We start from the raw sequence: 25,026 nt of genomic DNA, 5'->3' as shown, positions 1-25,026 counted from the left end.
GCCACCTTCCAGGTTCTGCCTCCGTGACACAGATGTGTTCCGTGTGACCATTTTACACACTGAGAACCACTTCAGATGTTGCGATTTCTGCTCTACCACGTGCACTCCTGTGTTCACCCTTTCTCCTCTTTCCTCACCCCTGATATTCCCGGTGTCTTTCTGTTTATCTGTTCGCTCTCCTGTGTGTCTGGGAACTTCCTTTAGCAATTTCGGGAGAGCAGGCCTACCAGCGATGAATTCTGTCAGTTTTCCTTCATCTGAAAATGTCTTCATTTCACCTTTACATCTGAGGGACCTCTTCACTGGCTGCAGAATTCTCGGCTGACTGTTTTCTCATGTCAATATTTGCAAACATTGCTCTATTTCCTTCTGGCATCCGTGGCGATGAGAAAGTGATGAGAAAGCCATGGGAAGCTCTGCCCACGGTCTCTCTGCCAGGGGAGCGGTGCGGCTGGCCGTGGCAAGAGGGATCGAGTGCAGGGCTCTGGTGCCCGGGGAGGGGAGCAGGGAGTGGCTTTTCTCTGCTGCTCACCCGTGGGCAGAGTGAGGTCAGGTACGGTCACAATGGCTCTCGGTTATTGGGTCACTTTTGTCCCAGGCTTTTTGTTGACCTGGCACCATTGGCATTTTCAGACTGGGGGCTTCTCCAGAGCCCAGGCCTAGATATTAAAGAGGCCAAAATAAATAAATAAAACAAAAACTCACTCTTGGGTAGTTCCTTGAAGTCCACTGACTTCTCGTAAACTTTCAGAGGCTCTTTCTGTTTCCTTATGGGTTTTCTCTAGACTTTCTCGTCATTAGTGGGAGAAATGGGGTGGGATGTGCTTCCTCCATCTTCTCCAGGTCTCATTTCTTTTTGTCTCTTTGGTTACTGGTGCCCTTGAACCTCTTTTTATATTTCTATTACCAATGATTTGCTGGTAGATTGGCTATCAAAAAAAAAGGTGCCCCGATTTGGAGGTGATTTCTCAGCTGTAAAAACTTCCAACATGGCCAGTTTCAAGCTGGGAATGTGACGTCACCGACGAGGACTGAGAACTGGCTTCGGGGGCTGCTGCCAGGCGCCCTGGGGCGCAGCTGCTGCCTGCTCCGCTTGCTCGGTGAAACGTCTGGCCATCCTCGGCCACACTTTTCTGTTTGAGAGGCTGGGTTTTCTTCCTGGTGTTGTGAGGGCTTGTTTTCTTAGTAGGCTGAGATTACACACGCGTTCCCTGTAACTTATTGTGAACATGTGCCCTCCTTTATGTTTTAATCTTCTTCATGATATTTTTGGGATAGGAGGAATTCCACTTTTGCACAGTCTATTGACCTCTTCTCCTGTGAATGCTCCCATTCCTTCTGTGCTCGCGAAGGCCCTGGATCTGGTGTCAGAGCCCACCAGTGATCTCCGTTTCCTTTGCTGGCTGGAGGCAGCTCTGTCCCCTTTGTTTGTCTAACCCGCCTTGGATTTACATTAGCGGGAGGCGGGGGCGCATCACACACTTTTCTGGGCTAGGGACATACCTGAGAATCTGATGAAAGTTTCGAACGCTTGGAAGATGCACCAATACTCAACATTCTGCAGGCAACGTTCAGATATACAGGGAAAAGTAAGTCCCTTCCCCCTGAGCTTCCTTATCCTGAAGATTTTTTCGTCTCCCTTCAAATATCCTGCCCCCTGTCCAACTGGGGCTGCCCCTGACAGACCCGGGACCTGAGACAGCGACTCCCTGGTGTCTTTTTCCACCAGTGGTGGATGCTTACAGGAGGGACCCCCGCGAGAGTTCCCTTAGAGCCAGCCCCCAAAGAACGGCTTCACTCTGTTTTATGAAACTGAGGCAGTATTAGCCTTCCAACATTAGTAACGGAAAACCCCACAGTTCCCACTGCCGGCTGGTGTCTGTCTGCGGCGTTTCCGAGACAGCTGATGTGGATTAAGCGTGTTTTCTCCCCAGCGCACGTGGGGAACTGGAATTAGTCCTGCGCAGGTGCAGCGGGGGTCGGCAGTGGTTCTTGTTCGGCAGTGCTGGCATCTTGTGGAGAGGACCCTGCACACACTCTGCCCCGCACAACCCAGTGAACACACCAGCACACCATCCACACTTTCAGGAGGAAAACTCAGTCCTAGCATTACGATTGTGGTCAAGCTCGCATCTGAGAAGTCGGCTACTTCTTCATAAAAAACACATACTCTTTCCAGCAAATGTTCTGGTTGATTGTCCCTAAACCAGGAGGGCCAAGTCTGCGGCCACCTTGCCCACAAATGTCCCTTCCCGTATCCTTCACGGAAAGCCGAGCCCTGGGACTCCAATGTCCCAGGCTGATCGACCCCTGAGCCGTGATCAAGAATGCAAACTTTCCTTTTTAGCCTGTCGGCCAGTCCAGGGGGAAGTAATTCGGCATATTCACCTAGCTGGGGGCCGATGGCTGCAGGGTTTCCCTGACCACACCCTGAACGTGGAAGGCAGAGCTCTAGCTGGGGGGCAGAAGAGGACAACGACGAAAAAATTAATAAATAAAGAGAGGCCATGGGGTGGGTGCGTGACCGCCTGCAGTTGTGTGTGATGGCCAGGGCATCACAGAGCATCTCCCCTGGGGGTGTGATGTGCCGTCGAGTCTGCTCCCAGCACCCCGGTGACCCTGTGAGTCGGTGACACGCACAGTGCCGTCCTCTGCAGCCCTGTGCTGCTCCTGTCGAGTCCTGCCCGTGGGCTGCTTCTACGGAGCCGCTCCATCTCAGTTCGGGTCTCCTCTCTCCCTGCTGCCCCTGTTTTCCCATAATGAACGTCTTGTCCAAAGAACCCTGCCTTCTCGTGACATGCCCGAAGTAGGACAGCCTCTGGTCTGTCCCTTTTGCCTCCAGTGATGTGTCCAGCTTCATTCGCTCTTGGACTCACCAGTCCATCTTTCGGAGGGTCCGGGGCATCTTAGTGCTGTCTTCCGGCAGCATCTTTTATATGAATCCGTCTTTTCCCTATCCGCCTTCTTTCCTGTCTAACTTGCACACCTGCACATAGGAATTGGGAAGACGATGGTGTGGATGGCCTTGGCCTTGGTCTCTAATGACATGTGTTTGCTCTTGGTGACCTTTCCTCATTCTGCCATTGCTGCCCTTCTGAGTCTCGGCCTCCTCGGCTCCATGTGAATGGACTGAAACAAGGCCTGCAAAATCTGTAATAAGTTCAGTGTCTTCGTGGTCTCTGTAAAAGTTGTGTGTTACTTCTGTGGTCATGGTTTTCGTCTCCTTGATGTTCAAACACAGTCCTGCGTGGGCACCTCTCTGTGGGCAGCACGCGTCTGCCGGCCCTGGCTGGGCATGAGGTCTGCAGTCCCCGGGCGTGCGGACCCAGATGGGAGAGGGAGAGATCAGCGCCCTCTGCACGGCAAAAGCCCCTTCGGAAGCACCAGGGCGCTTTTCTTCACCTACCGCTGCTGGACAGAGAATCCACCCGACTCTGGAAAGAAGTGGAAGGAAAAGGGCAAGCTACAGGGAAGCTGTGGACGGATCCCAGGGGGCTTTGAGAGACTTGCTGGTGATGGCGAATCTTTCAATATTTCATGCTGTTGTTCTCTGATGACAGCACTCAAAAAAGCCAACTTTGCTATATGGTCATGTTTAGATAAAAAGAATATGTATTAAGGGGAGAGAAGGCAGGTGGGTGCCAGGCCTGTGTCTGAAAGGGCCTGCTTGGGAGGGGCCGCTTCAGGCTCCCCAAGGCCTGGGGAGGGGACCCAGAGGATGGAGTGCCGGGGAGGTGTTTCCACAGAGTGCAAGGGTCACCTCGCTGAGCTTCAGACTTGGTTTGTGAAGTCAGCTGACTTGACTCCGGGAGGGAAGGGGCCCCGGGAAGAGTCCCATCTGACACGGAGTGTCATGTTTTTCTTTCCTGCTTGCTGGGTCCGTTAAGGTCTCCCCAGACCTTCTGAGAAGCGGGCTAACCGCCATGGCCTAGGGTCAGTCCCGAGTGGGCTGGGAAAGGGAGGAGGAGCCATCGTCACACTAAGGACAGATGTCCAGAGAAGGGACAGCGTCCCACAAAGTCGTGTCTGAGATACTGAGAGGGAGCCTGGGAGTGGGTGGGGGGTGTGGGGGGAGGGGTTAGGCAGCAGCCCAGACACAGAGTCACCTGGGCAAACAGAGGTTCAGGCATGGACGGGCATCCCTACTGTCACACAAGGCGGGCTCTCAGTTACTAAACTTGAACTTAAAAGTAAGTTCGAACCTCAAAAGACTAGGAAATATAAGGGCACACAGGTGACATTCTTTTTTGTTTAATTGATTGATATTGGGTGGGGGAAGGGAGAGAGGGACATCAACGTGCCGTTCCACCTGGCGATGCTTTCTCTGGTCTGTGCCTGCAGGTGCCCTGACCTCGGCGGGTTGGGATGGCGCTCTAACCAACGGGCCACCTGGCCAGGGCTCAGACGATGTTCTTAACCGTCAAGCACCAGTCTGTACAACTTCACTCCTGGAGGAAAAACTGGAAGGGACAGGGATACACCCTTTTGGGGTTTTGTTAGATTTCCAGAACCTATTCAACTGAAATCCTTTACTTATGCAGTTTATTCCGAGTAATTGGCTTAATTCATTTCAGGGTTAAATGAACACATGTTCTGTGGCCCATCTGAGATGGATTTCTCTGCTCACAGAGAATTATGTCTAGAAGGGGCTGTGCCAAGAAGTCACAGATCGAAAAGTGACTTTCTGCCACCGGATGCCAAGGTTCTAGGAGGGTGAGTGGCACCCTCGGTGCAGAGGGGGGCCTCCTTCCCCAGAGAAAACCCGCACGAGAGTGCCAACCCTCATCGCTCACCTGTATTCTTTCTGAGGCCGCCTGGGAAGGACACCTGGGCCGTCCCTGCAGCCAGGTGGTGGGATTTGCCTGGGGTGGGCCCTGGTTGTCAGGAGCCCTCAGTTTCTTGGAGAAGGTGAGGAAGCGGCTTTTCCTGCAGACAATGTTATCAGGGCACAGGCTCCGAGCAAATGGCTGAGGTTGTTTTCCCAGCGAGATTGGCTTCTCGACCAGAACAATAGGAAGCAAGAAAAAACAACCACATGCATCTGGCAGGATGACTTTTGCCAAACCCAAGTCCTTTCCTGAAGGGGCTGATAGACTGTGAGAATGCCCCCCGGCCCCGTTTCTGGCCCCACTTGTCTGCGGTGCAGACATTTCTGGGAGTTGGCAGTGGCAGGATCCATTGCTATTCTTATTCTTATAACCAAATGGTTTATCAATGTGCTCATGTATGGGGGGTGGAATGGGGCTTTATTTCGTTGGCAGAGGAGCTTCTAGTTGTGCTTTGAGTTGTTATACAATAGCAAGCATTTCTTGGGCACCAATGAATGGTGTGGCTGGCTCTGCTGGGCCCTTACAGCATTTCTGACCCTCTCAACGAGGAGTCTAGGGGGCAGACACCACCGCTCCACCTCAGAGGGAGCAAGGCACGGCGGGGCCCAGCAGCCAGCAGAGCCCCCAGGGATGGGAGAGCCGGACACAGAGCCGGGTTCTCTCCAAAGCCTTCACGTGGGCGCATTCGAGGCCGGCCAGATTGGAGGGAGGGAGACAGTGCAGAGGAGACAGTGAGGACTGGTACAACCAAGACTACGGATGGCCTTGGCGACCTTGCCTCCATCCCGGCCCTCTTGCCACAGAGGACAAGGGGATGGGGGTGGGAGGGTGGGGAGCTCAGCCTGAAGCAAGGGTCTTGCATTTCTCTCTCCTTCTGCTCCAGTCGCCCTTGTCCAGAGGAGTCTTTCTTGGAGCCAGCCCCTGTTCAGAAGCGGTGGACTTGCCTTCGGAAGGCTCTGGGTTTTCTGTGGAAGTGCAGCTTTTCAGTTCCTTGTTTCTGACACACGCAGCGTCGCTACTAATCAGCGCCTGCTCTGTGTCTGAAGGGCCTGCGACACGCCGGCACATGTGAAGCGTGCCTGGCTGATCTTTCAGGCTCTTCCGACTGAAGACTGCAGAACAGTCAGACTTTGCTTGAGTGGCCACGGGGTGGGGTTGTCTACTTCGAGAAGGTCCAAATCCCCCTCCCTCCCCAGACCCACGCAGAGCGATGACCAATGAACACGGGCTGTTACTGGTAAATGACGGCTACTCATTTGTCAGTGCTCTGTCAGGATATAAATGTCAGCAAAACAGCATTCTGGGGATGGCTGGCACACTCCAAGGTGGAGCTCCAATTTCCAAAGCCCCCAACAGAAGGAATTCTGCGTTTGAATGAATGGGGGCCTGTCCCCTCCCGACCAGCCCTCGTGGGGTCCAGCCACCAGATGGCGTAGCTCCTTGCTCACAGAAATGTCGGCCTGTAACGAGAAAAGGAGAGGCCGCTGTGTCTCCCCGCGCTCGGCGAGCGGCCTAATGCAGCCGGTGTCCTGCAGGGCCCAGGGGCGCAGCCCCCCTCACACCCAAGCTGGGTACTCGAGGTGCACCCACTATGTGGGCTGTGTGCCCCTCCCATCGTAGCTGAGCCTTGGTTGCTGTTAGCACATCGCTGGGAGGGACTGACCCCCGGGCTGACCGGCTGTGAGGACGGGCAGAGACCGCAGCAGAGGGGCTGTGCTCAGGGGCCACCCCCGCAGAGCAGGGCTGCCCTCAGCAGGGCTCAGGCGCTGGGGGAGGAGGCCGCCCCTTGAGCGTGTCACTCGCGGAGATGGCTGCGTGGCACCCTGGCATGGTCTGAAGCTGGCCACCAGCTACACTGGCTCTGAGGCCTCCTGGGAGGTGCAGGACAGAATCAGCCACCCCCAGTGCCCCGCCCTGGGGCCACCCGGTACGAGCTACAGAGCCGCCTGCAGAGGACTGCTGCTTAGGCTGCGCTTGGAGGTGCCTGGGAAAGGCCAAGCTATGAACCCGTGCCGGCTACCGCTGGTGCCAGGCCTGGGACCACTTAGCGAGAGATACAGGGCACACCGAGGCCAGATGCTGTTTGAGGTTCGTGAATCCTGAGAGGTTTTAGAGAAGTCTTTAGCATGAGCCAAACATTCTTTAACGTTTGTTTGAAAAGCCACTGGAAACAGCTTGGGTGGGCTCAGAAGTTGGGGGGGTAGGGTCTCAGGGTCTCACCAGGGCAAGGCAAGAGGGTAAGTCAGGTTCTTGGTGACTCAGATGTGGCACCACCCGCCTGCCCTCGGGGATGGGGGGCTTAGCAAAAGAGCAATGGCCTCTGCCAGCACCTCTCTCTGGAAGAGAGCTGCCTGCCAGCCCTCACCCTGATTTTGGTTGGTTCAATTCCTCTCTGCATGTCCCTGGCTTGTTTTGAGCTGCTTCCCAGTGTTGGAGCTCAAAGCAAGCAACTCTGAGTAACTGCATACAAGAGCCCTTTAAGAGAAATTACCTGGGCCCTGACTGGTGTGGCTCAGTGGATTGAGTACCAGCCTGCGAACCAAAGGGTGGCCAGTTCAATTCCCGGCCAGGGCACATGCCTGGGTTGAGGGCCAAGTCCTAGTAGAGGGTGTGTGAGAGGCAACCAAATATTGATTCTTTTCTCTCTCCCTTCCCCTCTCTCTAAAAACAAAGTAAATAAAATCTTTTTTTTTTAAGAGGACTGAGACTCTAGAAGCCCTTCGTCCCCCTCAGCCTCAATCCTGGCTGGTTTTATAGCCAGAAGTTATGGGGTCTTCTCTTCCCGGTACTGGAGCCCTGGTCTGGGGTCCCTGGTGTGGGGCTGGGACCTCTGGCTCCTCAGGACAGGGCGGGGACCTCCACAGCCGAGGTACACAACACTCCTGATTTTTATCGGGCACACGTGTGTTCGGGCTAGGCCCTTCGTGTCTCCACCCCCTCCCAGTCTCGGCACTGCTGCTTCTGTACGTCTCCAGTTACAGTCCTTCTGTCCGGATGGACTTCAGGTTGTCCTGACTGACGGTGGCGCTGTAGGTTAGCCGTAGGTTCCACGTGGTTGTTCGGGGAGGCGAGGACTGGGTTCCCCTACGCCGCCCTCCTGACCAGAAGCCTCCTAGACCCCTTTCAATGGCTCGGAGTTTATTCGGCCTCCCAGGTGTTGCCACTTGAGCTTCGGGCCCTCGGGGGCAATTTGCGGTTACAGGTTTATTTCCCACCTGGACCTGCCCGGCACCGGGACCCTCTCCTGGCAGCGTCCTGCCTGGGCTGCCATGTGGTTCAGAGCCCAGCTTCACAGGGGACAGATCAGGGAGGTCTCTCTAGACCGGCTGGTGTCGACCTTTGACCCCTGTCTCCCGCACCTGAAAAGGGGGCATGAAAGCCAAAGCCCAGGTGTCGCTCATTTGGCAAATGCCTGCAGCCTCTGACCATTCCTCACCTCTCAGGGCGCTTCTGTCCCTCAGGTACTGGCCTGAGAAGGTCTCGCTACCTTGGACGTCTCGGATGCTTTGGAGGAAAATTTGAAGTGTGTTTTACCCAGCAATTTTAGTGGTTTAGAGAGACGATGGGTCCGACCAGCCCTGTCTGCCCCGTGACGGAGTGGAAGGCCCACCTCCTGACTGTGGCGGTGCCGCGCTGTGGAATCGCGGTTTGCAGAGCGCACCTCGGGAGGAGCCGTGGCCCCCGCAGCTGTTCGCCTTGAGTCTGCGCTGGAAGGGCGTTGGGCTCCCTCTGCCAGCCCTCCTTTCCTTCCCCGGCTGGCCGGAATCCGTCCTGCTGGGCTTCCTTCCGGGAGGGCCCTAGGGACGCCCAGTCCTGGGTTTTTGCTCAGACATTCGGGTGTCGCTTTATCTTCTCAGACACAGTGTGGGCAGTTAGGACTAAGGGATCGCACTCTCTCTGCCCTGGAGAAAGCTGCAGCCGGCTTTTCCTTCTGCTCCGGGAAGGGGCCCATCTGGGCGTGGGTAGCGCAGCCTTGACTGGGCTCGGTACTACTAGCTTGGCCGTGCATGTGTGTCGCGGCTTTATTTTTTTCTTCCCCTTTTGTCCTCACTTTTGCCAGCTGCCTTTTAATCTTCTGATATGTATGTTTTTCCAGGGTGGGGGGTCTTAGTTTGCCTTTTTATCGTGGTGCCTTTCTTCCTTTTCCTTTCAATAGTTTTGTTTAAAGGAGCAGCGTTCTTCCTAGGAAGCCAGTTGCAGGACAGTTAGCGGCAAGGCCAGGCCAGTGCTCGGGGTCAGTTCCACGTGGCCTGCCTCGTGGAGGACATTGGACAGGTGGCTTTGAGGGATGACGGTGGGCCGGCCTCCTGTGCTCTCCCATAGACTGACCCAGGGCCCGCTCCCCGGCTGCAGGCCTGCATGGCTGGCTGCGTGCTCAGCCCCAACGCCAGGTGTCGGCACCCCCTCCTGTTCCAACCTGGGCAGACGGCTTACCCCCCGTCTTCTGCCAGTGGGGCCACGGCAGACAGCCCTCCTGGTCTCCCCCCACCCTAGCCTGCAGGAGACGCTGCATCCTTTTCACATATATCTGAGGTTCTACATTTTCCTCAGATGGAGTTTTGCTCCTTTTTGTGCATATTTCTTACTGTGTTCAGCCAGTTTTAGAAAGACAGCATAAGAGACACCTTGCAACTGGATGAAAACGTGCTCTTTTGTGAGAGATTTGTCGAGAGCCCTGCTTTTCCTGAATAGAGAGAACAAAGGATTCAAGGCATCCCTCCGAGAGCCCATGGGCCTCAGTGTTGCCCGAAAGGGTGTATTCCTCAGGGGGCGGAGGCAGGTGGGGGCGGAGCCAGGACCACCAGAGCGCATGGGGAGCCCTACCGCATCTTCCCAGGACCACGTCCCGTCTTCCTGGGAAGACCTCTCTGGGTCAGCAGGATGCATTACTCTTGCTTCTCGTGCAGAAGGAGCTAAGTTGGGAATTCTTCATGCTGATGGTCAAGGCAAAGGGCTGTGTTTGTATCTGAAATGCTGTTTTCAGTCCTCTAAAACTGGGAACGTGACCCAAAAGTGGAGACCTAGAGCAACTCTTATTTCTAGTTGTGCGTCTCGGTTTCCCTCCAGTACCTAGAAGATGAAAAGGGGCAGGAGTGGGGGGTCTGAATTCCTCATTTTCTTGTTTAAAATGAAACAAGGGAGTATTTACTGCATGTGAGTGGCCTGGGGCATGTCTCCACTCCCTTCAGGGGGCTGTGTGTGGCCAGGCTGGGCTGGGCCTCTGGGAGCGCCCAGGGTTAGGTGTTGCATGGACAGCGTGAAAAGCCAACCCTCAGAGCGAGTGTGGAAGTCCTGCCCCTTCCTCTGAGGTCAGGTGCTTCCTGGGCCTCACATCTCCAAGGCCTGACAGCTGACAAGTGCAGACAGACCCGCTGTCACCAACTCCACTGTCCCCCTGGGCCATTTTGTCCCCATGAGTCCTGCTAGGAAGCAAGTGCCCTACCCTGGCTGCCTCATGAGTGGTAGCTAGTGCCCAGTTCCATCAAAACCATACCCTGGGCATGGCAGGAGGGCGTGGATTGGCACCTTTGCCAACGCCCAGGCGTGAAGTCAGAACTTTCCATCAGTGTCTCAACAGCTTGTCCGGTTATCACTTTAGTGGCCATAAAATTCACCCTCCCGCCCAACCAGGACACAGCTGGGTGTGTGGGGTTAATAATTAAACAGAGCTGTGAACTTAAATTGGGAACAGCCCAGGCAAACCAGAATGAATGGCCAGCCTAATTACCTCCTAAGTTTCCATGATAAATCCAAGTATCTCGTGAGGCATTATAACCAATAACTCACTTTTCTCTAGCATTGCAATAAAAACTTGACTTTATCTTCAGATACTTACTCATACTTAGCAGCAAAGCCAGTGCCATTTGATAATGAATTATTTAATCCTCAAAGTCTTTCAATTTTATGGACGCATACATTCATTTTTACATTGCACGCTAATATCTTGCTCACGGTTCCCTGCCCTCATGGGACACAGAGCTTGGTTTATTGCTGCAGTTTATTATGCGGAGCTCGTTGGCAGGGTCACAGTGCCTTCAGGTGGTAAATTACTCCATCAGTTACAGCTGCAGGACCCGTGCGTGCGCCACACTGACACCGCGTGCCCGGCCCTGTGCGGAGAGCTTTGCCTGGGCACAGAAATTTACAGGTAACGCCTCTCATAGTCCTCAGGTCAACCCCAGGAGAAAGGTGCTGTCACCATCCCCTCTGCAGCTTGGAGAAGCTGGGAAATGAACCTGTGCTCTGAGCCGTGTGCAGAGCCCGCCGCCTCGCAGCCAGCCTGCCTTCAGGACTCAGGCATGAGGCTTGCCCCACGGTCTTGCTTCCCAGCTGTGGAATGCACTCTAGTCCACGTTCCCCAGCCCGTTCACGGTTCCTTCCACGAGAACCTCCACAGAAATGTCCCTTTCCAGTCTGTCCCTATTCCGTGGCTCCATCCTCCCCCGTCTGCCGGTTGCTGCAACGGGGAGTGCCCCCCACACGGCTGTGCTACCAAGCTCCGGGGCTGCCCCCTCTCTTCACGCAGATGCGCTAAATGATTACCCTGTGGCGTCCTTTCCGGTGAGCTCCGGCCACTGAGGAGCTGTCGCTTTAGTGGGGTGAGCACTGCAAGGCACCGTCAGCTCACGGGTTTTAAACTCGCCTGCGTGCTCCTGGATGCGTGGGATGCTGTGTCCTGGAAACGTTAGTCTAGATCTCGGCCCCGTGGGCTGTCCTGTCTCCCTGGGGCCTCTAGTGCTATTTCCTGCAAACGGTCAGGGCTTTGGGGGTCGTGTCTGCACCCCACAGACCAGAGCACTGCCAGCACTGGCCCCAGGGTTCAGTGCGGGGGGGCGGGGGGGNGCCACTGAGGAGCTGTCGCTTTAGTGGGGTGAGCACTGCAAGGCACCGTCAGCTCACGGGTTTTAAACTCGCCTGCGTGCTCCTGGATGCGTGGGATGCTGTGTCCTGGAAACGTTAGTCTAGATCTCGGCCCAGTGGGCTGTCCTGTCTCCCTGGGGCCTCTAGTGCTATTTCCTACAAACGGTCAGGGCTTTGGGGGTCGTGTCTGCACCCCACAGACCAGAGCACTGCCAGCACTGGCCCCAGGGTTCAGTGCGGGGAGGCGGGGGGGGTCCCTCGAACAGGAGTGACTTGTCATTGTACTGTCATACTGTCTGCTGTTTTCCTCCTATTTCCATGAAGCACTGTAAAACGTGTGGCGTGAGGAAGGCTGATGTCATCGACTGTCGTCTGTGTTCTGGGGGCTTCCTAGGAACTAGTTGGTCTACAGAGCAGTGCCGTGTATGATAGGCCTGTGGTCCCCTGTTTTACAGAGGGAGAAGTTGAGGTTCAGTGACAGCAAGGGGGACCTTCATGGGCAACAAAGTGTGTGTCTCCGGCGAGAGCCCGACTGGAATTAGGCTCCAGTCCTCACTCCCNTTTCCATGAAGCACTGTAAAACGTGTGGCGTGAGGAAGGCTGATGTCATCGACTGTCGTCTGTGTTCTGGGGGCTTCCTAGGAACTAGTTGGTCTACAGAGCAGTGCCATGTATGATAGGCCTGTGGTCCCCTGTTTTACAGAGGGAGAAGTTGAGGTTCAGTGACAGCAAGGGGGACCTTCATGGGCAACAAAGTGTGTGTCTCCGGCGAAAGCCCGACTGGAATTAGGCTCCAGTCCTCACTCTCCTGTGGACCCCCTCACCAGTCCCAGGTCCGAGTCCCATGTCCCTCAACCTGGGGGTCCTGGCTGTTACTTCTTGGCATCACTCCCAGAGTCTGTCAGCCTTTGATCTGACATTTAGAGAGCGTTTCGGTGGCACAGCTCGTGCGCGTTTCACAAGCACCTGCGCCAACCTTTGGCCCACCGACCTTACTCACATGGGTGGCAACCATCCTCAATAGCTAACCCACCCACAGATGGACAAGTTCCACCCTGTGATTCTGGAAAACTGGAAGGCGTAAATGGGATGTTGAGCAAGATCGTCACCACCTTCTCCTTGTCGGCCTTAACAAACTGAAAAGACACCTAGGGACACAGGCAGGTTTCTATCCCCTGGGGACACCAGCCCCGATGCCAGCCTCAGCCGACTGCCCAGGCCTGAAGGCCCACCTCCACGTGCGTGGGACCACCTGGTGCAATGGGTGACTCGAATGTTGGAGAGACCTTAGCAGGAAGACCCCCAAGGCCAGCCTTGCCCCCTGCCACCACTTGTGTGGTGAAGACACCATGTTCAGGAAGTACACCCAGAAAAGGAGACCTGCGCCACATGGCCACGCTCCACCCTGCACTTTCTGGGGGACATGGGTGGCCCCGGAGGCCGGTGTTTCATCTCAGTTGGGTGCTCACGCACCATCTCATGGTTTGTTGCAGGGAACTCGGAAGCCGGACCCTCCCCAGAAGCCGCTGCCTGCAGACCCTCTGAGCAAGGGTGCCCGGCTCAGCCACGCCTCTGCCAGGACCCCAGGGCAGCCGGAGTCTGGGCTTCCTCTGGCCCCCCTCAGGTCAGTGACACAGATACCCCTCCTCCTCCTCCCCCGAGGCATGTGGGGCCACTGTGTGAAGCTGGGCTTTCGGGTCATGGCAGGATCCGGGGTAGTGGTCTGGACCAGGCTTTCTGCACCCCGACACCTGGGGGCCATTGTGGGCCTGTGATCCCAGGAACAACCATGTCACCCTTAGCGATGGCCCCAGTGTGTCCCAGAGAAGTAGACAGTGCTCCCTGGAAAGCGGCAGCTGCTGAGACGAGCCACCAAGTGATGCGATGGCCATCCCACACCTCCAGAACGATCGGAGTCCTTGACAGACGCTGCCCCCACGGCCCAGGCCTGAGCAGTACTGTGGGGTTGGAGGGGCAGTGAAAGCAGGGGGCTGGCTACGGGGAGTCCGGCTGGCAAAGCCACGAGGCAGGCCGAGACCCGGTGTACCTGGGAGCTTCTCAGGACAACAGGCGAAGAAGCGGCCACCTTACAGACTTCCTGCAGCCACGCTCACCTCTCCCACTGTCCTCCAGAGGATGGGACCGCCTTGTCCTGCATCCTGACCCCCACAGGGAGGCGAGCCGGGCGGGGCCCTGAGGCTGGCCTGCGCTGGTTTTCAAAAGACAATCTCCAGGAATTGGGCAAACCAAGTGTTGAGCCCAGCCTGTTAAAAATTGTATTATATACATACAGTGATGCAAGTTATATTTAAAATGAGATGTCATAAATGCACAACACAGCCCCTTCCACTCTTCGCCACATTTCACCGGCACATGTTTCCACGTGGCGGCCATTGCCCAGCTCGTCCCAGTCCAGGCCCATGGCGTCCGCCGCCCAGTCTGCGCCCTGTGGAGACAGGCGGATGCCCAGCACACGGGTGGGTTAAACTGTCCCCCGTTTCGTGTGCCACCCCTGCAGGAAGCCAAAGGTGGGGCCCTCGGTTCAGTGCTTCAGTCTTTCTGCAGGCAGAGGGCACCTGTTGGTGACCTCATGGCAGCTTTGCGGGGAAACGTCTGGCCTGGGAACGCACTTGCCGCCTCATCCGTCCCAGAGAGAAAGCCGGGCAGAGGGTCAGGACAGCGCTTTGACCCCTGGCTGCATAAAGGCAGACAGATCGCCAATCGGTGATCGTCCTAGTGACCTCACTGCAGTTGTCCGTGGGCCTGAAGTTCCCTTTCTCGTGCAAAAGAACGGCCACCTTCTCCTTGCAGGCCTTTCCAGATTGAAAAGACACTTTGCACGGGCGTGCCTAGGGGACAGCTCTCCCGCAGTGGCCGCCTCACCTCTGCCACTGCTGACCCAGTACTCCCCTCGGTAGCTCTGTCCTGCAAGAAGGCCACTCTGCACAGTCCGTTTCGGGGGGTCCACATGCCCAGCTCCGCTCCCCACAGGCACAGTCTGGCCAGTAAAAACGAGATAGGCTGTGAGTGCGGATCCACTCTGATTTTGAAGATTAAGTGCCCCCAACATACCAACTATCAATAACTTCTCAAGGTGCTAAATGACACCCGGGCTCACTCCCCTCCCGCCCCTCTAGCGCCCACTAGTGGACAGGAGGTACAGCTTCCGGGAGGGCACCTCTCCTGGTCAGAAGTCCCCAACTGCTGGGAAGCCTGGTCCCTACAGGACCTGCAGCCCCTGCGAAGCCCAGAGCAGGTCGCAGGCCGCAGGCCCCAGAGCAAAGGGCTGGCGTCTGATCCCAGATTCACATCCCAGCACAGGCGGGGATCACCTACCCGGGACATCTGCGCCCACCCAGATGGCTTCCGAGGCCTCTGACTCTGCTTGTTTTTCTCTTGATGCAGAGCGGCCCCCAAACGGCCACACCCGGCGCCCAGACCCGCCCACCCTGCCTATACGAAGTGAGAAGCCAGCCGACACTTTTTCCATGGTGAAGACAGAAGTTTGCACTATCTTTCGATTCCGGGCAGAGTTACTTTTTTGTACCAACTTTTAGAATTTTAATGTTGACCACACCTTACTTTAAGAACTCCGAGCTCCTGCTGTCGGTGCTCTGTGAGCGTGCTCAGGTACTTGTAAATTATTAATTTATGCAGATCGCCTGTCACGGTGCGGCGCACTGTGGCGGGTGTTTCTCCTCCGCTGAGTTTTCCGCAGAAGGAAGGCTTCTCGTGCTTTTACTAGCTGAGTGAACTTGAAGTGGCATGCTTGACGGGACTCTGGACAGGAAGTCGCCTTCTGATCAAGGCTATACTGGTGAGCAGTCCCCCACCTAGCCGGGGCTGTGGTCTTGGGGCCAGCGCAGCCTCAGAGACCCCAGATAGAACCTCGAGTGATTTTCTGGAACCTACCACCTCAGGCCGGGGCCCAGGGCTCAGGTCCAGGCTGTGCCAGCCCACGGGGGCTCCACCCCAAAGGTCCAGGAGGGCAGGCTTCTGAACAGCAAGCTGTGGAGAGAACCTGGGTTTCAGAGAGAGGTTGGAAGGTGTGGCCCCACCAGGTGAGAGACTGGAACACCAGGCCAGGCTGAGACTTGACCTTGAGCTCACCAGCCATGAGTCTAAAGCAAACCACAAGGTTTGCTTTACAGAAACACCAGCAACTCCTCCTGCCAGTGGCCAACTTCGGAGGGCCGCCCCCAGCACCTGATTCAGGCAGGAAAGGCGGGGCTTCCGTGAGGACACTCTGCCGAGCCCTGCAGCCCCATCCCCCCGCCGCCCCGCACTATTGGGGGCTCAGCAAATCACCGCCCCGTCCTCTCCCCTGGAGCACCAGGACTCTGTGTTCAGACAGACAGAGGCGGCTCTCCACAGGGCCATAACTGTCTGCAGATGTGAACCAGTGAATCATTTCTGTAGCTAAAATCTCCCTTTGTTGCAAGGTTCAGCTTATTAAAAATTAGGCAGAAGCCCTAAGCTTGCAAAAACCACAACTGAACGCAGTGCTGCGCTGCCTGGTACCAGCTGTGTCTGCGTCTGCTTATCAGCATCTGTTGGCCAAAGAACCATAAGTTACTAGTAAGTTCTCTGGGGAGCACCCTCTTTTCCAAGCTTGGCTGCAGGAATTTTTAAAAGGTGTTTCGAGCACAGAGTCTGAATCTGTTCAACACTTGCCACCTACCTGTTGAGCATCACGGAGTGTCATAAGGAGATTCATTTCTGGACCTTCAAGAGTCATGAGACACAGTCTGGGGCAGCAGCCCCTTCAACCGTCCGCTCCTCAAGCGTCCGGCGTGGGAGCCACATCCACAAGGAGACCGTGTCTGGTGGCAGGAAAGGCGTGACGTACTCAGGGGACGCAAACTGCCACTGTGCCTGTCTTCACGTGGCCATTCCACCAGAAGGCACTCGACAGCATCCCACCATTCACTCTGTTGTGCAATGAAGGCTTCGTCTGGGGTCCTTCCTGTGACTTCTCTCTGCCTCGAAGTAGATAGACAAAAGGTACCAAGAACCCTGGTTTGCCTTCCTGAAAACAAGACCGCATTTTACTCTCTCCTGTTCCCCACCCTCTCCAGGCACCGCAGTATTCCCCATGGGGGGTCGCGAGTCCACGGCACACACGCACACACCCACACACGCACACACACGGGAAACCAGTGCCACCACATGCCGGCTCTCGTCGCCTCTGTTTTTATACAATTATTAACTTCTTAACAGTGCAAATCCGTGTTAGAGAACAGGACTGCTGAGGCGTCTGGACAGAATTACTGTAACTGCTATTACATTTGCTAATCGTCTTCAGGCCAACACACACTGCTGACAAGTTTACAGAATTTTCACGGTGCATCATGTGGGGCTTTGTGGGTGCCCACAGCCTTGGCTGCGGCCTTGGAGTCCCGCCTCCCGTCGGGAGGAAGAGGCCGGGAACTGTGTGTGCGTCTGGCCTTGGCTCTAATCCCCGCGCTGCTTCAGAGACCCAGGGATGGTCTGACAGCCGAGGAGGTTAATGCTGTGACCCCCACGCCCCGTCACCACCGGCCACTGCAAGGCCGCAGCTGGCGATACTTCCTTGTCTCTACAGTACTGATCGATTTTCTAGAGCCATGCCATGTGTCGCTGGGTAAGAGCACATTTAACCCTTACAGCCCCTTACTGCACACGGACGATACTGTTGAAGGAACGGTGCTTCCGCGATGCAGTACACATCGCCCGAGCGTACTCAGCAATAACTTCCTTTTGCTATAACTTAGGAAAGGAAACAATAGCCAGGTTTTTTGGAGGGGTGGGATGCCTCCCTCTTTTTATCCTCATAGATGAAAAAACAATGCTCATCTTTCAATGGCAGCCTATTTTTTACATTGTTTAAAGGTTTATAGACATGAACAATAGAGTTGGTTTGCGTTTCCACAGCCATCGCTGAGAAAGCCAATGTGCTGCAGTGGGCCCTGAGGGTCGCCACTTCAGTCCCTCCGACTCACGGTGGCTGAGATTACGTGCCCTGCTTCCTGGAGAGGACGGGGCTAGCCCTCCAGGCACGCTATTCCAAAGTTTATCTGCTCAATACTTTTGTAACAGTTTGTTTTCCTGACACATGGAGTCAGATGTGTAGCAACCAGGAGAAACAATGCCTCACATTTTCCATTGTCGAAATGTGCACACGGAGGCCGCACTACCCACTGTGAATTTTTCCAGCTCACACATGTGGGGTGACATCACAGAAACCACAAAGGCCACAAGTGAAATGACATGAGAGCAGCTGCTCCTGACTGGTCTCGGAGGGGTGTTTTCATGCCTCCTTAGCTCGATGAGGCCGTTGTTCTCTGGCAGATCAGCACCGCGCAGCCGTGCCTCCCGAAAGAACAGCACACTCTCTCGCCGGTGACAGAAAGTCCTTGGGAGCCGTGGCCTCCCGTCCCGGCGCAAAGCAGCCCGGCGCTGGCCAGGTGGAGTGCCCACCCACGCATCCCCGCCGTCTCTCACCTGCTGTGTCCTGAGCCAACGAGACCCGGCCGGGCTGCCGGGGCTGCTGGGTGGGCTTTCTCCCACAGCCTGGCACTCTGCAGCCCTCCCCCGTGAGGCTCGTGTCCTCGGACACTTTGGCTACGGGGGCTCCCCTGGGAGTTCTGGGACCAGGAGCCCGGGCTGACTTGGGAAAACTTTTCTCACTGCCACACACAGGTGACCCAGATAAACAGGACACCAACCCACCCGGCGTTCCAGCAGCTCCCAGTGCCGACGCCAACGCCCAGGTGTGACTCTCAGGCTGAGGCTTTCGCACACTGCAGCTGGCTGGTGGGGGACATGGTGGACACCGCCTTTTCTCCTTCCCTCCGCCAGAGGCCAGCCCTTGGCTGCCGGTTCCTCCCCATGACTCACGAGCACGGCCCTAAACACACCTGGGCCCAGGCGGCCAAGCCTGACGCATCCATTTGTCACGCAGACATAAGCTCCTTCCTCGGACCAAGCCCAGAGCTCGTGCCTCTCCAGCCTCCAACAGCCTCCTAGTTCCTTCGCAGCCACTTTAGTCCAAAGCAGCGACTGCTGTGGCGGCAGCTGCCCCCACAGGCCACCCACCAGGCGCCCCTAGGCGCCCCAGCCTTCTCAGGGCTGCAGCTCAGAGCTACCCCACCAGCCACCCTGGCAGCCTTGCGCCCAGAGCCCCACCCCCCGCTCAGCCCCCACAGCGATTTCTGCCCAAAGACTCACCCTCTCCAGCCCCTGTTGGCTTCTGTTTCTTATAAACCTGTCTGGGAACTGACAGTGATGCAGAGAACACACGTGAGGCTGAGCATCACGTCGGCACGGTGAGGGGCTCCCGGAAGCCACTCGCCCACACATGACTGAGCCCTCCCCTGCCTTTCATAAAGACGACCTCCCCTTTGCTTGGGGACAGCGGTGGCAGCAGCTGAGAGCCCGTGTCCAGTGAGGGAAACTGGGAGAAACACTGTGTGTCAACCCAATACAATACACAGCAAGGCCAGTGGCGGCCGGAGGGTTGAACTCACCATTCAGGTTCTCTGTGTGCGTCTGTCTCCCGGGCCGCACGCTCCGTGACCACCTCGATCCTCCACATCGTCTTCGGGCCCAAGTCCTGTGTCCTCCTTCCATGAAATGAGTGTTTAGCCGTCAGTATAGCACACTCTATGTCAGACAAAAGAAACGGTCAGTAAAACAGGATTTCAGTTTTATAGGGAGGTGGGACGATGCCCACGTTCGTGGCCTATAAGCAGGCACTTCAGTAGGACAGGGACTGGAAAAAACATGTCGAATTAGAAAACAGAAACCCCGCTAAGTGTCCCAGGCAGGACAGGCAGGGCCGGGCTCAGGTGCCCCTGTACCTTCTCCCATCAGGTCCCTCTGGGAGCCGGGGTTGGGGTGGGGGAGGTCCCGAGGGGGTGGGCGTGTGTGGCAACAGAACTCTTCAAAACTGGGCTGCAGGCGACTCAGCACAGCCAGGGTGCCGCCGCCCAGACGGCGCATTGACTGCGCAGCGCCTCCTCCCTGGTCGTGCTGGGTTTGCTAACTCTTTGTCACCTACCTTCATATGCTACAGGCCATCGCTTTTGTACACATTTCTCCAGACGACACAGCCTGCTATTTCCGTAGAAAAAGTCATTGTTAAGACGATTATATCCAATAAATGGTATACAGGTCAATACAAAGATGTGTCCCGTGCATTACTGGGGATGCTCCGGAATGGGGGGGGGGCTCCCGTAGAAAGCGTATCTGTGTTCTCATTCCCTGACAGACAGAAGGACAGTCTGGCACCAGACACAGGGGACAGTGGAGCAAGGTGAGCTGGGGGCAGGGGACCGCACTGCCAGTCGGGTGATAAGACCAGAGGCCTGATTTCACAGACACACCCCGGAGTGGGGCGTGGTGCGGCGGGGGAACCTGACCCTCTCTGTGAACAAAGTGAGTGTGGAGCCATTCAGAATAAAGATTGTACTATTCATCTTCTTTACGGAAGAGAGAAATTTAAAAAGCCAGCAAGCAGAAATAGAAACGTTTACAAGAGACCTATCCAGAATGAAAATCTAAGCATAATACAAATCTATTTACAATTTTAAAAAATAGCATCTAACTTCATAACAAACTGAAGTGAGTACAAGGAAAAACAAGTTTACAGGAAGTAACAAGGTCTTTATATTGTTACTTTTCTCCATCCATGAAAGTACAAGTAGGCAAAAAATAAGTATATAGACGACCTCAGACATAGTTAATAACGTAGACCAAGTGGATACGTGTCAGGAACACTTCAAACGTACAGAACATTGTCATTTCCTTCAAAGGCCTCTGGCATTGTATGTACACGTATTTATAATTTTGTATGTTAAGCCACAAAACAAATTCAAATTCCAAATACTACAAACTCTCAAGATTATAATGCACTAAAAGTAGAAAAACAATTCTCTGCCCTAGAAATGTGACAAATCAAAGGGGAATTGCAAATTATCGAGAAAACAGCAAAAGAAACCATCTCCATCTGCATTTCTCACACTCTTTGAATTACAGCACCTCAAGGGGGTGCTCATTAGCTTCATCCTTCCCCTGGGGACTTCAGCTCAGAGGGTCCAGATGCGCCCCATGCTCTCGAATCTGAACAACGCGCAGGAGAAGCTTTCCATCACGGAAGCTTAGTGAACGCCATGGGGGAAACGGCGGACATGGTGCCCAGGGGGGCTGTGAAACCCTGACTTCACGCTAACAAACAAAAAGGATGAAAAGGAACTAAGTATCCACCCTGAAAAGTTACAAAGGAGCAAAAAATTAATAAACCAAGGGGTAAAGAGAAGGAATGAATTGGTAGAAATAGAGTATAAGTTAATTGGGAAAAGTAAAACTCATAAAACCATGGGTGGCTTCTTTGGGAAAATTAAAACACAAGATGAAGTACTGTCCAATCTCATTAAACAAAAAGGTAAAAAGCAAATGCACACAGCGAGTGAGCATGTTTAATCCAGAGACACGTGAACCCAAGGAAAGCACCTCAGCAATACAAGGATGGTTTGATACTTAGAAAGCTAGTAATCCGCCCTGGCTGGTGTGGCTCACTGGACTGAGGGCCAGCTGTGAACCAAAGGGTCGCCGGTTCAATTCCCAGTCAGGGCACATGCCGAGTTGGGGGCCAGGTCCCCAGCTGAGGGCATGTGATTGGCAACCAATCAATGTATCTCTAGAACATCAAACACCAATGCGTCTCCTCCTCTTTCTCCCTCCTTTCCCCTCTCTCTAAAAATAAATAAATAAAATCTTTAAAAAAAATAAATATCTAATGATCCAAGTCACCACACTGACAGACTGGAGGGAAGTGCGCCTTACTGAGGTTGCGAGAGGTGCTACAGAGACAGCTGATAAAATTCAACATCCATTCCACAGTTTCTAAAAATCTGAACAAACTCAGACTGGAAGCCAAAGGACTTGAGAGTTACGAGTGTTGTTTGGGGGAAATCAGCTTCACAAACACCCAGCTGCCCCTCGTGAGCAGCCATTTTGGGTGAAGTTACACGGCCATAGGCAAGCACCACTGAACATCAGTGATTTACGACGCGAAAGGGTCAGTCTTACTCACGGGTCATGTCCCCTCGGAGCGAGCAGGGCCCTGGGCTCACGCAGCAGCCTCAGCCTCCGTCTGGGTCACAGCTGGCCTCGCAGCAGAGCAACGAGCGATGGTGGGGGGCAGGGCCATCACAACCTCTGCTCGGAAGGCAGGAGCCATCTCTGCTTCCACTTTGCTGACCCAGCTCAGCCCCCTGCTCCGGCCAAGCCTTCTGTCGGGAGGATGGGACGGGGTGGCCAGGCTTCTGTCGGGGAGAAGGGGTGTGTGCCTGCTCGCTGCAGACGGGGCAGGTGAGCAAGACCCACAGAAGACCAAGAAATGAAGGTCAGGTGCGCGTCCACGTTGATTGTGGGGGTGGCGCTTGGAAAGTTGTCTTTTTTTAAGGGAGATTTAGAAAATCTAATGTGGCAGATGTAAAGGAATATGCATTTGTACAAAAGGTAAAGCGCTAATGAAATATTCAAGGAGAGGACGATATGCGACCCTCACATCTAATTCTGAGTTCTGTGAACCTCACGGAATAAGGCTGAGAATGGCCAACACCAGTAAAACCGGGGGCATGTGAGGTTTCCCATTTCCTTGCAGAGAAAACCCCGCCCCGTGCGGATCCTCCACAGCTGGTCTTCTCGTGGGGCCCAGGCCACGTGCACACAGCCCTGCTACCTGCTGGCCCAGGTGGCTGCCTGCCGAGTCAAAGTTCCCCCACGCTTGTGGCTAAGCCCCAACCAGCAGACCTCGCCAAGGTTACCTCCTGTGTCTCTTCGTGTGATCAGCCTCAAAACACATTTCTGTTCAGAGGCTGAGTTGAATATGCTCTTTGGCAAAGCAGTCAACCGGCCAGCAGGCCAGGCCTTTCACAGCCAAGGCCTGAGGAGGCACAAGCACATTCCTGGGCAGGTCTGTCCGAGAGAGACCTACCCTCCACCAGACCCCTCCGACAGAGCCGAGTCGGAGTCCGGGACCGCGTGCCGGGTGCTTCCATGTGCGGCCAGCCGCTGAGGAGAGAACTTGGCCTCCAGCCTCCTGGGCTTTCGGGAGGAACGTCAGTCCAGGATGGAACACCAGCCCACGATACCTCCTGGAAGGCCTGACCTTGGGTGGGCACGCTGTCACTGAAACCACACGAGGGAGGCGATTCCCGCAAGGTCCCGGGGCAGCCCAGAGGTCAGCGTGGGGGCGGGGGCAGGAGGGGGAGATCGTGCGTGTGTGTCTGAGTCCCAAAGGCACGACCCCCACGCTGCGGATGCCAGGGACAACAGCAGAGCCCTGAGTGCTTGTGTAAAGGGGTGTATTTCAAAGTGGGAACGGCTGTGTGCTACAAAAGTCCTGGTGACTCTTCAACGGAATAAATGCTCAAATGGACAGCCCTCAGAGACGCTGCGTCGCACGTGTCTAAGAGCCGTGGTCACGTTCTGCTTTCTGTCGCTCGGCTCTCAGAGGAAAGCAGAGCCCGGGTCAGCGGATGGAGGGGACAGCTGGCTTCTTTGGCATCCGCTGCTTCTTCCTTTCTTCCAGCAAGGAGATGACGTTCTAGATCAGCAACGACAGGGGGGTGTGACTAAGGGCCTGGGGGTGTTTTTTTAAGGACTACAGTATGAGCCTGGAAAGGCGGAAAGGACATGCCAACCTGTCTGTCGAACACCCTGGCCATCTCCAGGACACCTTTGCCGAACTGAAAGAGAAGCAGCAAGAATGGCATTGCCTACGTGCGCTTTCTTCTCCGGGGGACAGCTCGGGAGAGCCCTCAAGTCACTTACCTCGTTTTTTACGCTCGCATCCGCCCCTTTGTCTAGAAGCAGCTGGACTAACTCTTCGTGATTGTTTAACACGGCGACCTGAGAAAGGAACAGGAGCCGGCCGAGTGGGCACTTCCCCCCGCAGAGGCCCCGGGCAGCAGCAAGGTGTCCCTGAGCAGGGAGGTCGCGGAGGGCCACCGGCAGCCCAGAGGTGGGGCCGTGGTGGCTGTGCCAGACAGGCCTGTGTGCCGTCACCCTGCAGTGAGGACGACTGCGGGGAACTGGACATGGACCCTGCCCCGCCCCAGCTGAGATGGCCGGGAAAGCGCGAGGCCAGAGAGCGTGGCCCGGATGGCAGCACCCTCTCCACATTCACAGGTCTGTGTAGACCCCACCATGGCCTTGGGGATGAGGCGGGCAATTCTGAAACAAGTAGTTGTAAAACAGACATCGAGAGTAGGGTGCTGACACTGTCCTGCCTTCAGTGAGAGGCTGGTGGGGAAGCACACATGACCGAAACCCGCCCGTGGACAGAGAGCCCCCGCCTGGGGGCCCAGCGTGCCTACCATCAGAGGTGTCTTCCCATCTCTGTCTCTCACGTTCACGTCGGCCCCGCCTTCAATGAGCAGGGAGGCCACCCGCTGGTCACCCGAGACGGCGGACACTCTCATGAGGGGGGTCCAGCCGGAGCCAGTGTCCATGGCATCCACCTGTGAGGAGGCCACAGGGACAGGGCTCCATCCAGCTCTTGTTCCTTTACGGTGATCGCCAGAGGCCTTCCCAGACCACCGCTGCCCCGACTCCCCTGGCTGAGGGCGGCCTTTCCGGGCTCGGCAAAGGGCGAGCAGGCGAGCTAACTGAACTCACATGCATGAAGCGAGAAGCTGGGAGAGGGTCCCTTCAGTGGGTGCTACAGCACCCCCGGACTCCCTGCCAGGACCCTTGGCCATGTTTTGTTCACACACAAAGCGGGTGGGGTAGAAGAGGAAAGCAGACATAATCGCCTCACTCCGGCTCCCAGGGAACTGCCTGGCTCAGTCCCGCTTGCCTTCCTGGCCTCATCTGTGGTTTAAATAAACTTTCTTTTGCTCACTTTGAAATATCTCTGTTAACAGCTTCAATCAAGTCTGGGACCGACACTAGTGTGGACATGCCCCCTCATACTTGTCAATACATATCAGTTTTAAGCAGGAGACCTACAGGGAAACACAAAGTGACCAGATCCGTTACACCAGTTCTGACCCGGAAAGCCAGACGAGCCCGTGCTCCCCCGACACCGTCTGACCGGCCATCAGAGGCGGTTCCCCACGGCCAACGCGACACTGAGGGCCCCCCCACCGGGTGCTGTGAAGGACGCAGTGTAGGAGAGGAAGCACGTGCTGCCGCCTGGGAGCCCCAGCAGCACCCCATCAGTCTGGGAAGGCGGCCCTGGGCAGGCAAACGCTCCCGCACGCGTTGGAAACACACCCCTTGTTCTAGGAACAGCCTGGCTCAGCGGCACCCGCCGCCTTAGTAATGCATCGGATGGAACCACAGG

The 25,026-nt window shown here is 55.6% G+C and overlaps 2 protein-coding genes across 2 annotated transcripts in view; one reads left to right on the top strand and one right to left on the bottom strand.

The window, feature by feature from the left end:
• ADAM12 (ADAM metallopeptidase domain 12) overlaps positions 1–13,465 on the top strand; it is a 195,343-nt gene extending 181,878 nt beyond the window's left edge. The window contains exon 20 of the mRNA XM_037051284.1: positions 13,184–13,465. Coding sequence (XP_036907179.1) covers positions 13,184–13,465 — 282 coding nt within the window. The remainder of the gene's footprint in view (positions 1–13,183) is intronic.
• A 7,873-nt stretch (positions 13,466–21,338) lies between these two features.
• The window catches only part of FANK1 (fibronectin type III and ankyrin repeat domains 1), a 51,519-nt gene continuing 47,831 nt past the window's right edge, over positions 21,339–25,026 (bottom strand). The window contains exons 8-11 of the mRNA XM_037051188.1: positions 24,056–24,199; positions 23,511–23,588; positions 23,381–23,425; positions 21,339–23,283 (exon numbers count right to left, since the gene is read on the bottom strand). Of these exons, the coding sequence (XP_036907083.1) occupies positions 23,209–23,283; positions 23,381–23,425; positions 23,511–23,588; positions 24,056–24,199 (342 nt within the window). The 3' untranslated portion in view covers positions 21,339–23,208. The remainder of the gene's footprint in view (positions 23,284–23,380; positions 23,426–23,510; positions 23,589–24,055; positions 24,200–25,026) is intronic.

This window comes from Sturnira hondurensis, unplaced genomic scaffold (genome assembly GCF_014824575.4).
Source record: "Sturnira hondurensis isolate 20B ecotype Veracruz unplaced genomic scaffold, ASM1482457v3 Scaffold0007208, whole genome shotgun sequence".
Lineage (NCBI taxonomy): Eukaryota > Metazoa > Chordata > Mammalia > Chiroptera > Phyllostomidae > Sturnira > Sturnira hondurensis.
This window is presented reverse-complemented; position numbering and strand designations above follow the sequence as displayed.